Here is a 13682-nt window from a genome sequence, read left to right as displayed (position 1 = left end):
GTGGGTGCAGCTTCTCCGGAAATTGTGCTGCATGGGTGAGAAAAGCAACTGAAATTCCCTTGTTTACAAAAGGGGCTAAGTCTGGTCCCTCTTTGGAATTGGTCAGCCCAACTCTGCACCATAGTTATCACATGATGCATATCACAAAAGAACCAGACAATTCTTTCCTCACAGACAAAGGAAATTAATTTTTCCGAGTGTCAGGCAGACATTGTGGACACTTTACCCAAAATGTGCCTAAAATTCACAATACTGATAATTAATATGAAACGAATTATTTCATAAGATAATTCACTCCTTTGTTTTATTTCCCCTTGAGAAACATTCCCTGGCACTTCCCTCCTCCTTCTCCCCAGTTCAGAAAGGGGCATCTCTGTTGGCTCAGCTTTATTGCCCAGTTGGCAAAGGGTTAAAACTGCTGCACCTGCTGAGGTGTACCTGTCTTCTGGCACCTGTCTCCTCCAGCCAATCAGCAGCCAAGCTCAGAGGGAGCCTGCCTGTCAGCAGAATGCTTGCACACATAAACCTCTAAGATGAATCAAACCCTTCACTTTGCAGGTGATGTCTCTGTTTAGAAGGTACTAGGAGAGAAACGGCGAAAGGTCTGATTGTTGGTGACGGACTGGAAAACTTTGTGGGAAAGATGTCTAATGAGATTGAGTAAGTCAAATGGCTTTTATTCTTCCGAGTAATCCCCCCGTGTGCATACGATGGATTTCAGCGGTGAGAAACTTCAAGACTGCTTGCCCTTTGAATGAATTAAGGCAGTTGCCAAAGGGGGAAAAATACCTAGGAAAGTTCAGCTCTTTATTTTGTTGTGTGGAGTGCTTTGATATTCTCCTTACTATTGCAAGCCTTTGGCATGTGCGTGCATGCACATGTGGTTTGCTATAAGGTATCTTAAGTACAAAGTAAGAAAAATGATCCAATCTTAAGTTAAACATTCTTGGAAACTCCTGTTGATTTTAGTGGATGAAAATCAAATGCTTGCTTAGTTTGCATGATGAAATAAGTTGAAGAACAGCTTCTAAATTTTGAGAACTAGCAATTGAAAGAGATGTTTCTCTGACAGTCTATTTTATGGATGTTTCTCAATTAAAACCACCCTGGACGTGAATATATATTGGATGTGATCCTTGTTTAAGGTTATTTCTCAATCAGGTTTTCCACGGATGTGTTTTAGTTTTGGATCTGATTCAGGATTCTTCTTAATACACAAAGAACAGCAGTAGAATTAAGGAATTTGACAAGCGGTTCTTCAGACCTTTTTTTCTTTTTTTCTTTTTTGCTGTTTGGGATTCGATTCTGAGAAGGTTCTGTAACCAGGATACTGTGCATAAGACGGGTAAAATTTTACAGTTTTTTTTTTAAAAAACAGTTCCAGATATTGTTAAAAATACAGTTTTGGGGAGCTTCCAAGATCCAGTGAACCACTGCAAGGCAATGCAGGCTTACTCTGTATTGTCTCAGTTTTCTTCAACAGATCTACTCTTGAGCTGATGACATGGATTGGAGTGATGGGTTTTGTACCTAATGACCCATCATGGATTAAATCTAGGAAGTTATTTATTATTGTTGTAGGAGAAAGAACCAAGAATGTTGTGGCATCTTAAAGACTAATTGATTTATTTGAGGCCGTAAGCTGTTGTAGGTCGGGTTCTGGGTCGCTGTTCAAAGTTGTTGCCTCTTGGACTGATTTTTGTGGTTTTAATGTTTTCATGTAACTAATATATTTAATGGATTTTAATGTGATTTTTTAATTTTGTTGTTACCTACTCGGAGCCCGCTTGTGGGGAGAGCAAGTTATAAATTTAATGAAACAAACAAACAAACAAATGAAAACCTGTTTCTTGGGATGTATGCTGATCATCACCCTGTCAGATTCTGAGAAGCTTGTGTTGACTTGGTTAAAGTGAGACGTGGTGGTGGCAGCCTTGAAGTTGCCTTGCATATGATTCACTGGAAAATACTTTCTTTGCACAATTGGGCAATGGAAAACAAACTCTTAGTTTACAACCAGGAGAGAAACAAACGGAGGGAGAAAATTCCAGAGGAGGAGTAGTTGGATGCCGCAGTAGAGAGTCTGGTGGCATCTTAAGAACAAGCACATTTATTGTGGCAAAAGCTTTTGAACACACAAAGCTGCCTTAGACTGGAGTCAGACCATTGGTCTAGCAAAGTCAATCTTGCCTGCTTGGACTGGCAGCAATGTCCCAAAATCTCAGATGGGGGGGTCTTTCCCATCGCCTCCTACCTGATTGTTTTATCTGGAGATGCCAGGGATTGCACGGGAGACCTTTTGCGTGTGAGGCACTGAGCCAGAGGCCTTTCCCATAACACACTTTCCCTAGCCCGCAAAAGTTAATCTTTAGAGTGCCAAAAGAATCGTTATCATTTTAGATACAACAAAATGAATGTGTAACATTGGCTGATTCCGCACACGTTGGATAATGCACTTCCAATCCTCTTTATAGATCATTTGGAACAGATTTTTTCGTGTGCGGAACAAAAAATCCACCTCAAATGATAGATAAAGTGCATTGAAAGTGCATTATCCAACATGTGTGGAATCAGCCATTAAGTGGTTTTTATGGCACTGCGGGAAGTTGTGAGATAATAGTTGATGGTGCATTTCTGCCATACATACATCTGGCATTAACTTTTCCAGATCTGAGTTTCTGTGTTTAGAGGGGGTGGAGCTGCGGGGTCCAGAACAGGGTCCCTGTGCTCTCTTCAGTGAAACTGCAGAATTCTTGAACAAACATGAAGCGCCTTCAAATAAAGAGCTGTTTGGATTTAGTGTGCACAGATTTTGTTCTAGATGTCTCAAAGAATAACTTGTCTTATTGGACCAATCCTTTGTTGCTGTATGTTTTTCACCTTAAGAGTCTTTGAAAGTAAAAAGTCAGCATATAAATGAATAAGTAAATAAGCAAGTTTCCAGTGAGATGTAATTCTCTGAACGGGGGAGATAACTGTCATAGAGGATTGTGAAAAGCAAGTTGGTTCTTCTTCCAAAGTGTGTAAAAGCTTTAGACGGTGGCCAAACTCAGCTTTTTGAATGCAGCACGGGAGGAAAAACTTCTAAATCTTTCAGGCGCAGAATACTGTAGCCAGTGGCCACTAGGGGGTGAGTTCTACAAACGATCAGACTCTCTGTCCTGTAAAGGTTATACATTCAGAGCTAAGCTACAAGTGACGCCTGACACAGGTTGGACACGTGTCAGCTTCCCTCAAGTTTTGATGGGAAATGTAGGCATCCTGGTCTTGCAGCTGTAATGGAGAGCCAAGCTGTAAAACCAGGATGCCTACATTTCCCATCAAAACTTGTGGTAAGCTGACAAGTGTCCAACCTGTGTAAGGCGTCACTTGTAGCTTGGCTCTCAGATTCTCTTTTTGTCTTGGTTACCTTTTTGGAAAGCATACTTTCCTATATTGCCGTTTTGTTTTTTTTTAAGCCCAGTATGCTGTACTGATTAGAGTAGCAGACTTGGGTCTGAATGGTTAAAATTTGCACTCTGTCGTTGAAGCTCCCTGGGTGACCCTGGGCCAGTCACACTCGCAGCCTAATCCACCTCACAGGGTTATTGTGAGGTTAATAGAGAAGAAATGCTGTTGTAAGCCAGCAATGGGAAGAATAGAGGAGTATAACACCCTTCCCCCTTGTATGGTTTTTTTCCACCATTGACATCACAGAACATAGATCTCTCTTACTTCAGAGTATTGCTGTTTATATAACCCTCATGATGCTTCATGAGGATTTTTTTCCAATTGCTCAAAATGTTTCCCAAGAATCACCTCAGTCATTCTGGAGTGCAACTTGAAAGATTATGCCATAGTGGTTATCTGCTACGACTAACGCTAGTTTAGCGGTACAACCCCTTTTCACCTTCTCAATGCCATTTCAGGCACGCTGTGATCTGTTTTCCAGGGTGACCAAGCATGAGTCTGCGGGAGCAATCCTAAACCAGTCTACGATTTTATTTAGTGGGACTTGCTGTCAGGAAACTGTTCTTGGGATTATAGCCCTTGGCTAAGAAACTGTAAGATACGGCATTGTTGTTGCAACATACTTTTGGGGTACTTACACCACGGAGCCTGTAGATTTGAATGTCTCTCCAATTTTTGTTCTCTTTAGATCTCAATTGAGACTACTTCCTCCCACTCGTATAGATGTTAAATTTAGGGCTTTTTTTTGGGAAAAGAGGTGGTGGAACTCAGTGGGTTGCCCTCGGAGAAAATGGTCACATGGCTGGTGGCCCCGCCCCCTGATCTCCAGACAGAGGGGAGTTTAGATTGCCCTCCGCGTGGCAATCTCTCAGCCAAATCTAAACTCCCCTCTGTCTGGAGATCAGGGGGCGGGGCCACCAGCCATGTGACCATTTTCAAGAGGTTCCGGAACTCCGTTCCACCGTGTTCCAGCTGAAAAAAAGCCCTGGTTAAATTTACATAGCAAAGCTGTGTTGTTGCCAGTCACTGCAGTTGTCATCTGGTATACATTTTCACCAAATTTGTGGATAGAAATGTCACAAACTGTCCCTACTGCATTTCACAACCATTTGAGTCCACTGTTCACAATTATTATTACACCTATATCTGCCAGCTAAGAAGAATACTTTGCATACCTGATCCAGCGGGCTCTGTGATCTATGAAACTTTGTTATAAGAAATCTGTGCACCTTTAAGGCAAAGGTGCTACAAGATACCATTTTCGATGTATTTTATTCAGATACCAATAGCCCACATTTCTTTCCAACGAGGTGGCTTACAATGTTCATGGTGGTGGTAAAATGTGCTGTCAAGTCATAGCGGACTTATGGTGAACCCCCCCCCTTCACTGGGTTTTTCAAGGCAAGAGACTAACAGAAGTGGTTTGCCATTGCTTGCCTCTGCAACCTGGGCTTCTTTGGAGGTCTCCCATCCAATTGCTAACCAAGCCTGCCCTTCTTAGCTTCTGAGATCTGACAAGATTGGGCTTGCCTGGGCTATCCTGGTCAGGGCGACCTTAATCTTCCCTACTCCATTTTATCCTTGCAACAGCATCCCTGGGAGGTTTGGGTGAGACAGAGTGACTGGCCAGGACCTGATCCAGTATGCCTTACATTTTTTGTCAGAAGCAACTGCAGTTTCCAGTGTGGTAGGGTGAGCGAGGGCAAGCTCTCTGCAGCAGAATTGCAAGAGTGTATGCAAGCTGTATGCTTGCACATAGAGATAAGCCATTGCCATTCATTATCATATCATCATCCTTTGATGCAGCTGGTGTATATGGTCATGGTGCTTTACAAAACAACGTGAAACAGGCAATTTCCCTACTATGGAGCTATCCATCAATGGCTTTGTAATAAGACAGTGTGCTTCAGCTGTTTGTTTTTCTTTGTGAAGTTTTAAATTGGTAAGAGTTTGATTTTCTTTTTGGTTGAACTAATAGACCGGTCTGTGTATGTGTGCGCCTTGTTAGCTGAGGTTTGGTCTTTGTTTTTAAAAAATTCAGAGAAAGGAGACTACGGTGTGAGTTTACTAGATCATGAATGCTCATTTCTTCTGTAAAACCAACTGGCTTATATACTCTCACCTTCAAAGGAAGCGGACAGCTCTCATGGCTGGGGTCCCCTTTTTGTAATGCTGATTTTTCTGATGGCTGATTTTTTAAAAAAACTGCACTTGCCCTCCTCTCTCTGATCTGTATGGGAACTTGTTTTTGTTTCATCCCTGGCTCGAGGCCTTCAGCGAAATGGATGCCTCTTTCTATCACCTGGAACCTCATAGATATAGCTTTGTAGATGGAGGCAAGCATTTGAGAGTGATCAATGAGACAGCTGACGGCTCTCACTGCAGATGTTGAGAGAAAGGGAGAGATTTTTGTTTTAAGAATAATAGGAGTCATATCCCCTCAAGGGACAATGGAAGAGAGGAGGGTAAAGAGGAAAGATGTGAGGGATTGTTCCAGAAACTTTTCTGCAATTGCTGGCCACTGGTTCCCCTCCCTGGAGGAGAAAACTCCAGGTTCAAAACAAATTTCCAAAATGGTTGCTCACCAGAGTGTGTATGTTAGCTGATTGCTTGAGCTGATTACCTCCTATCCTGAGGTAGTTTGGTTGTGTCTCTGTCATCATTTATTTATTAAACTAATTTCAGTCTGCCTTTCTCTAAGGACTCAAGGCAGTTCACAAAATTACCTAGTGGCTATGGTTGCCAGCCTCCAGGTAGGGCCTGAAGATCTCCCAGAATTACAACTGATCTCCAGACTACAGGGATCAGTTCCTGAGGAGAGAATGGCTGGTTTGGAGGGTGGACTCTATGGCATTATACCTAGCTGAGGTCCCAATCCCAAACTCCATCCTTCCCAGGCTCCACCCCCAAAGCTCCAGGAATTTCCCATCCTGGAGCTGACAACAGGACTAGTGGCACTTAAAAAAAACCTGCACTAAAATAATACAGTATAAATCATATATAAAAAAAGAATGGTCTGATACTACTGACTCATTCCGCTTGATAGACATTCTGAAACAAAACTCATGAAATAATTCCCCCCAATTAAAAGTGCTCTGAAATAATACACATACCTTCCCCCCCCCAAAAAGGTGACCAAAGTACTTGACCTTCTTCAGCTAGGAATACTAACTCCAGGGTGGAACCTGGGGAGGACAGGGGTTGGGAGGGGAGGGACCTCAGCAGGGTATAATGCTGTGGAGTCCGCCCACCAAAGCAGCCATTTCCTCCAGGGAAACTGATCTCTGTAGTCTGGAGATCAGTTGTAATTCAAGGAGATCTCCAGGACCCACCTGGAGGTTGGCAGCCCTACCTTCAGAAAACTGCCTCACAGAATTGGTCCAGTGACTGAAAAGGCTCTGGGCTGAGCAGAGGAGGTATGCATGGATCTATGGAAGGGCAAACTGTGAGTCACAGGTGAGCAAAGGACAACAAATGGATCACGGGTTCCTATGAGGAAATGAGCATTTCAGATATGTGGGTTTCAGGTTGTGAAGGCTTTAACTGTCATCGGTGTTTTACAACATATCAGATATAAGTGGGTGGTAAAATATTCATCTATATGGGTTCTTCTCTGTATTGTCTTGACAAGTCATGAGGAACATTTTCTCTCTCTCCAGCTTCCCTACTTTTTTTAAAAAAAAAAATCAAGTCCAAAACCATGTTAAACTCCTCTCTATTGGGCAGTCCAACACAGATGACCACAAATGGACTTACCAAGTAGTTCCACCTGTACTCCAACTACCTCAATATTATCAGGCTTATTTTCTTCCTCACTCTTCGACACCTGTCCTTAGCAAAACACTATAGTCCATGTTTTGCCCTGGAGGAGATTTGGGTGCAGGTCTTACTTTAAAATGTAGTATGCTTCCTTTTGCCCTAATGTCCACATTCTTCAGATCTCAGTCTCCTCCTCTAACTCTAGAATTTTAAACCTACGGTTGGGACTGGAAACATTTTGAGTTCATAAATGTGCATGCATGAAATAGTAAGGCACCATTTATGGTACGCTATCTGCCGTATTTTCAGATGGGTAGCCGTGTGGATCTGCAGTAGAAGAGCAAGATTCAAGTCTAGTAGCACCTTAAAACCCAACAAAGTGTTCAGGGTGTAAGCATTTGAGAGTCAAAAATCCCTGAGTCAGATACGAATCTGCCGTATCGCATGCTGTGGACAGTGTGATTTATTTGCAAGTATTACTTAAGAATGAGACCAACTATTGCAGAATAAATTACTGCAGCAGGGAGACAAGAGTTTTCAGAATTTGGGGCAGGTTTACTGGTGTGAAAACAAGGGTGGAGTGTGTGTAACATGTCCCTAGTAGTTGGAGGGCATCTGTACACCCTTCTAAGTAACCAACTGGGTTGTCTACTTTTATTTTCTGTCCATAAATGGCAGATCAATCCCAGTTCAAGGTTCGGGCGGGGGATGACACTTGCTGTGTTGGGCCAGCACGGGACTGGCGGAAGATGCATCGGTCCGCAGGGTGGCCCTCCGATGCCAACGGGGATCTGAGCCCAGATGCTGGGCCAATGCTCCATCAAGCTGTAATCCATAATGCTGTGGCCATTTTCTAACCCAAGACAGTTGTTGTGTGAGTCACTTGAGCCAAACGCAGACTGACATAACACATAGGTGACAAACGGCAAGCTCCAGCACCCTCTCCCCTTCAGTTACCTCCCTCTCTTGTTATTTGAAAAGAGGGAATATAGCATTTTGTGGACAGCAGAGTTGGCCAGGCTCCTGTGTTCTTAGAGCCAGATGTGTTAAAAAGTGCAAGATTCGAGTCCAGTAGCACCTTAATGACCAAAAGATTTCCATGATAAAAGCTGTTGAGTGTCTCAAAACCCTATACCCTGGAAATCTTCTGGGTCTTTAAGGTGCTACCGGACTAGAATTTTGTTCTTCTACAGCAGACCAATATGGCTACCCACCTGAAACTATCTTCATGGAATGTTAAAATGGTATTTCTAAGGGAAGGACCGTGTGTTTGGGGCTGCTGGTAGTAGCCTTGCAAACAGAGCTGAAACAAAAGTTTAAGAGACATTCCTTGCTAAAATGTGAACGTGCATATGTGATAATGTCAACCACATTGTACTGTATGGGTGCACAAGCTTGAAATGGGTTTATTGTGTTCTGAACTGCTTTAGAATTTTAAAGTGGATGTGATCTTGCATATGCATGATTTGATGGATCGGTTTTTGGATCCATCCAGTTAAGACATTGAGATGCCAACCTAGCCCTCCAGGTAGGTAGAGGTATGCCTGTGTGGGATCAGAGCCTAGACGGTCTGCAAGCATGCCCAGAGCAGTAACCATCGCAAATAAATCCATCTCAGGTTTTGTGCTGAACCAAGAGGTACCTGTAGGGCAGGAGAAAATAGCTGGCAGTCTCATTTAGATTGGGAGGTAATATCTTGAAGATGCCTGTCTCTTTCGGCTGGCAAGAGCTCCAGGCTGTGATGCTTTCTGCATTGAAGGTGCTGTAAGTGGACTCCTAGAAATGGCAGGAGCAAAGGACAGGTGCAAACAAGCCTCTGCCTGTGTTTTGCAAATGCATTTATTATCCACATGAAAGGATGGTTCACACATGGGTTCATCTCTTGTGCGGGGTTACCACCAGCGGGCCTGGAAAATAATGATCTCTCCCTTTAATAAAGGCTTAATAGCATGTTATTTACTAGGTGATGTTATTTTCCTCCATGCCATGAACAGGCAGTATGGTTTAGTGTTTAGAGTACCAGATTAGGATCTGGGAGACCCAGGTTTGAATCCCCACTCCGCTATGTAAGTCACTGGGTGACCTTGGGCTGGTCACACACTCTCCGCCTAACATATTTCACAGGGTTGTTATGAGGATAAAATGGAGGAGAGGAAGATGGGGCAAATCCACATTACTCATTCGAAGTCGCATGTTCCCCGCATTCCCCACGCAGTCCCGAGTGCCGGTCACATTACCTCATTAAACAGACGCATTTCATTCGCATTTCTCCCGAATATGTGGTCACAGGTTTTCAACGGGAGTTTCATGGTGGCCGTGAATGGGCCAATGCGCAATTTACGCTGTTTTTTTAAAAACCACCCCCCTTCCTGTCTCTCCGGCCATTCCGAGAGTTCCTATTGGCTGATTCAACTTGCAAGTGCTCCATAGTCTGCAAAAGACTGTTTTTGACTTCATAGCATTGGATTTATTGATTATGCTGTTTCTGAATCAAATCTGGTAGTTTGAAAAATCATTTTGGGGTGAATCCATCTTCAGAACGAACTCGCGAAACTTCCTTTTTAACTGTTTTTTATTTTTTTTATTTTATATTACTGTAATATCGAAATTACGAAATATCAAAATAATGACACTCCAAGGAAGTGAAACTTCAGTAAAATTCAGGCACTGAACTGTCCTGCATAGGAAATGCCCACAAAAGCTTCCCACATGCTTCCAAATTTCCAAAAAAGAAACGGGAGAGAGCCATCAGTGCTGTCAGTGGGGGAAAGAGAGGCATCATTATCTTCAATGATGTTTCTTTATAAGGCAAGATCGAAATAACGGAAAAGTGCGCTAAAAATTTTTTTTAAAATGGGCGGGGAAAAAAGGTCCCGCCCAAAAAAGCGGTTTTCGAGTGGCCATGTGACCGGAGGGTCGCGCGAGAAAGACGGATTGGAAGCAGGAATGTGAACGAAGAGGAAAAAATCGCAGAGTGGAGGCAAACGGAAGATATCCGATAAACATGCGGGTAATGGGTGAATGTGGATTTGACCATGATGTAAGCTGCTCTGGCTCCCCCACTGGGAAGAAAGGCGAGGTATAAATGAAGTAAATAAATAAAAAGTTTCACCTGCATATTTCCACACATTCTGGTTATTTTATTTACTTCATTTATACCCAGTTTTCTTCCCAATATGGAACCAAACTGTCTTACAACATTAAGTCTCTATTAAAACAACTTTCTCAGCCATCTCTTTCCCTTTATCATGCACAAACATGAAAAACTTTTTTTTTAAAAGTAGCTCTTCATGCTTCTAGCCCATACTGTTTCCTGTTGTTCTAATTTACTACCTCCAGTGACTTTTCTTCCAGAAGGGGAAAATCGAAAATCGTGTTCCCCCCCCCCCATGATTTGTCCAGTCTATTCTACTCCCTCCATTATTGAAAGGATAACAAGACCAGCTATATTTTCCCCTTAGTATACATTAATTGACCTTAGTATACATTCATTGGCCACTGATTAAGTGTACAGGAGTCCATGAAAAATAATGTACGCATTTGTTAGGGTATCAGGAGAAGATCTGCCTCTTTGTTACAGTACGCGATCAGAGGCAAACCTATGTAGCCCTATGCCAAGCCGCCACCCCTCATCCCTGTAAACTTTCTGGGTGAGGCAATGGCTAAAAATGACATCCAGTGATGTCACATCGGCCCCCAAACCCAGATGTAACATAAATGTGTCAGGCAAAGCTCTGGCCCTCACCCAAAACTCCACAGTACTTACTACAGAGCTTGCAGGGACTACCAGAACATTGCCCAACGTGGTTAAGCCACATGTGGGTTTTTGGGTGCTGCAGGATATCATTTCCAACCTGGGGCTTTTCAACCACCATTTGGAGGGTCAAGGGCTGGATCCCATTTCTCTGGTGGGTTGGCGTATCCCTGTCCCCTGCTCCCATTGCCTGCCTTTTCTCTAGGGCTGCCAGACCCCTGGTGGGGGCGGGGTATCCCCCGCCCCCATCCTCCCAGTCCCGCCCCCACCTACCTGGTCAGCGGGGGGGGCGCACCTTCAGTGCATGCCCCCCTGCGGTGCTACATGCCCCCGCACACAGCAGCAGCCAGGATCAGGCCTGTTTTGGCTTGGATCGGGGCCCCTGTGGAGCGCAGGAGCGTCCCTGAGCTCCGCAAGGGCCCACAACGGACCCAATCCACGCCAAAACGGGCCTGATCCACGCCAAAAAGGGCATGGATCGGGCCCATTTTGGCACGGATTGGGCCCGTTGTGGGCCCCTGCGGAGTGCAGGAACGCTCCCATGCTCCACAGCGGCCTTAAATGGACCCGATCCATGCCAAAATGGGTGCGGATTGAGCCTGTTTTGGTGTGGATTGGGCCTGTTGTGGGCCCCTGCAGAACGCAGGAATGCTCCTGCGCTCCGCAGGGGCCCACAACGGGCCAAATCCGCACCCAAACGGGCTGCGTGGTGACATCACTAAGTGACGTCATTGTGCTTGCAGGAGTGCGCATGCATACACACACACCCCTCAGGTAAGAGCCAGGCCCCAATCTCCCACTGGGAGATTGAGGGGGCCTGGCAACCCTACTTCTCTCTGAGTGGTGGTGGTTCCTAAAGCTGATGTCACTTCCAGTTTTTTAACCAGAAGTGACTTGATACCATAGCTGGTATTATGTATTGTGATTTCTGCTCATAGTGATTTCAGCTAGTAAGGATTTCAGCTCATAATAACATCTTTATTGAAGACCAGAAGCAGACAGACAGCACAGGCTCAACAGGAGCAAATATATACACATATAGCCCACGCCCCTTTCAAACAGTAACCAAGAAGAACACACACAACTGGAATCCTTAATTTGCATCAACTATATACAGTGTAACTGATTTGCAGCCCTTTGGTTGGTCTTTATTTCTGTGGACCGATTGGCTGCTGCCTATGAAAAGTAACCAATGAACATTAAGGCATTAGGAGCCTAACTTAGCCTGAAGCTCAACCCAGTACACAACACCTGGCATCACAGCCCACCCCCACCCCACCCATATCCATGCCCACAGTCTTCCTGCTGGTTGCTGGCACTGCCTAGGCTAGAGGGAGAGCCAAAGCATCAGGAGGCCTCCTGCCATAAGCAGACAAATGGCGTCCCTGCCTGTGTCATGAAACAGGTGATGGCAAAAGTCCAGGGCCAGAGGGCCAGATTTAGGCATTCCAAGGCCCTAAACTATGTCAAGTTTATGGAAAAATGGCCATTGAGTGATTTTTTTTTTTAAATTTAGAAGCGCCTCAATAATCTGAGGCCCCGTGCTATAGTTAATTTAATTTGTGCATCAATCCAGCTGTGCAAAAGAAGGATGTGACTGGCGGCCTGAACTCCTTTCAACGAAATTCTGTTTTCCAGAAGGAAAGCAAGGTGGAGATCAAACTCCTTACGTGTGACTCCCCCCCACCATTACCAAACATCTAGCCTAGTTGGTGATCCAGATGTGCATTACGATGGCAGCAGCAGGCAGCCCTGAAAGAGTTAACCAAGAGCTGCTCCCCGCTGTGGTTTTGTGGTCGAAACCATGATTGCCAGGAGCAAATTTTTGTCATGCAACAAGGTGTGCTATTAAAATGTCGAGTTATACTTTTTTAGGGGGGAATGAAAAGGTTAAAGGCTTTTATTAAATCCCGTGAATGCTTGTCACCCTGGCAGCAAGGGATCCGTTTCCAGGCCAACTGCCTTTCTTTGTGTTTTTGTCTTTTCTTTTAAACACATTTATGTGTGTGTGGGGGGGGGAGTTTGATGGCTTGACTTGCAAGTGTACCTATTTTTTTAAAAATAGATACAGTACCTGTTTCTCATTAACTGGACAGGTTGGTAATGCATACTGCGTGTGTCCCTCAAATAGTGTTCCCAGTTCTGGGTTGGGAAATGCCTGGTGATTTGGAGAGGTTGGGCCTGGGGAGGATGGATTTCGGGGAAGGGAAAGACCTCAGCAGTGTATCATTCCATAGAATTCACCCTCCAGTGCAGCCATTTTTTCTAGGGGAACTGATCTTAGTAGGCTGGAGAACAGTTGTAATCCTGGGACAGCTCCAGGCCCCACCTGGAGGTTGGCAACCCTAATTTCAAATCGTATTTTCTTTGCCAACTAAACTGAGGGCAGGTGTGTTCTCTAAATTGGCAGTTGTGTTGGGCACACAGTTCCCCAGTAGTCCACTAGCCAGTTCCCAGAAAAGCAGCTGGTACCTCTCGGTAGGATTCCTGCAAAGAATGCGGGATTAAGCAACTCTTATTATAATCCTGCAAAACTCAGTTTAGGTTCCGAAGCAGGACTGCATGCTCCAGACAGACAAACACAAGTGAATTATTCCTAGAATGTTACATTTGCTTTGCAAATTTCAATCCTGCTGGTGGGTCGTGCAACTGGCACTGTGCAGGATGATGCTCAGCACCTACATTTTCTTCCCAGCTGGAATCAGTGTCATCTCTTCCT

General features: G+C 44.4%; 1 protein-coding gene across 2 annotated transcripts in view; it reads left to right on the top strand.

Annotated features, from left to right (window-relative positions):
* The first annotated feature begins 569 nt into the window (after positions 1-569).
* GRHL3 (grainyhead like transcription factor 3) overlaps positions 570-13682 on the top strand; it is a 62110-nt gene continuing 48997 nt past the window's right edge. For both annotated transcript variants that reach the window (XM_055000082.1, XM_055000081.1), the window contains exon 1: positions 570-660. In XM_055000082.1, coding sequence (XP_054856057.1) covers positions 644-660 — 17 coding nt within the window. In that variant the 5' untranslated portion in view covers positions 570-643. The remainder of the gene's footprint in view (positions 661-13682) is intronic.

This window comes from Eublepharis macularius, chromosome 15 (genome assembly GCF_028583425.1).
Source record: "Eublepharis macularius isolate TG4126 chromosome 15, MPM_Emac_v1.0, whole genome shotgun sequence".
Classification (NCBI taxonomy): Eukaryota; Metazoa; Chordata; class Lepidosauria; order Squamata; family Eublepharidae; genus Eublepharis; species Eublepharis macularius.
Note: the sequence above shows the minus strand (reverse complement) of the source record. Positions and strands in the feature narration are given on the sequence as shown.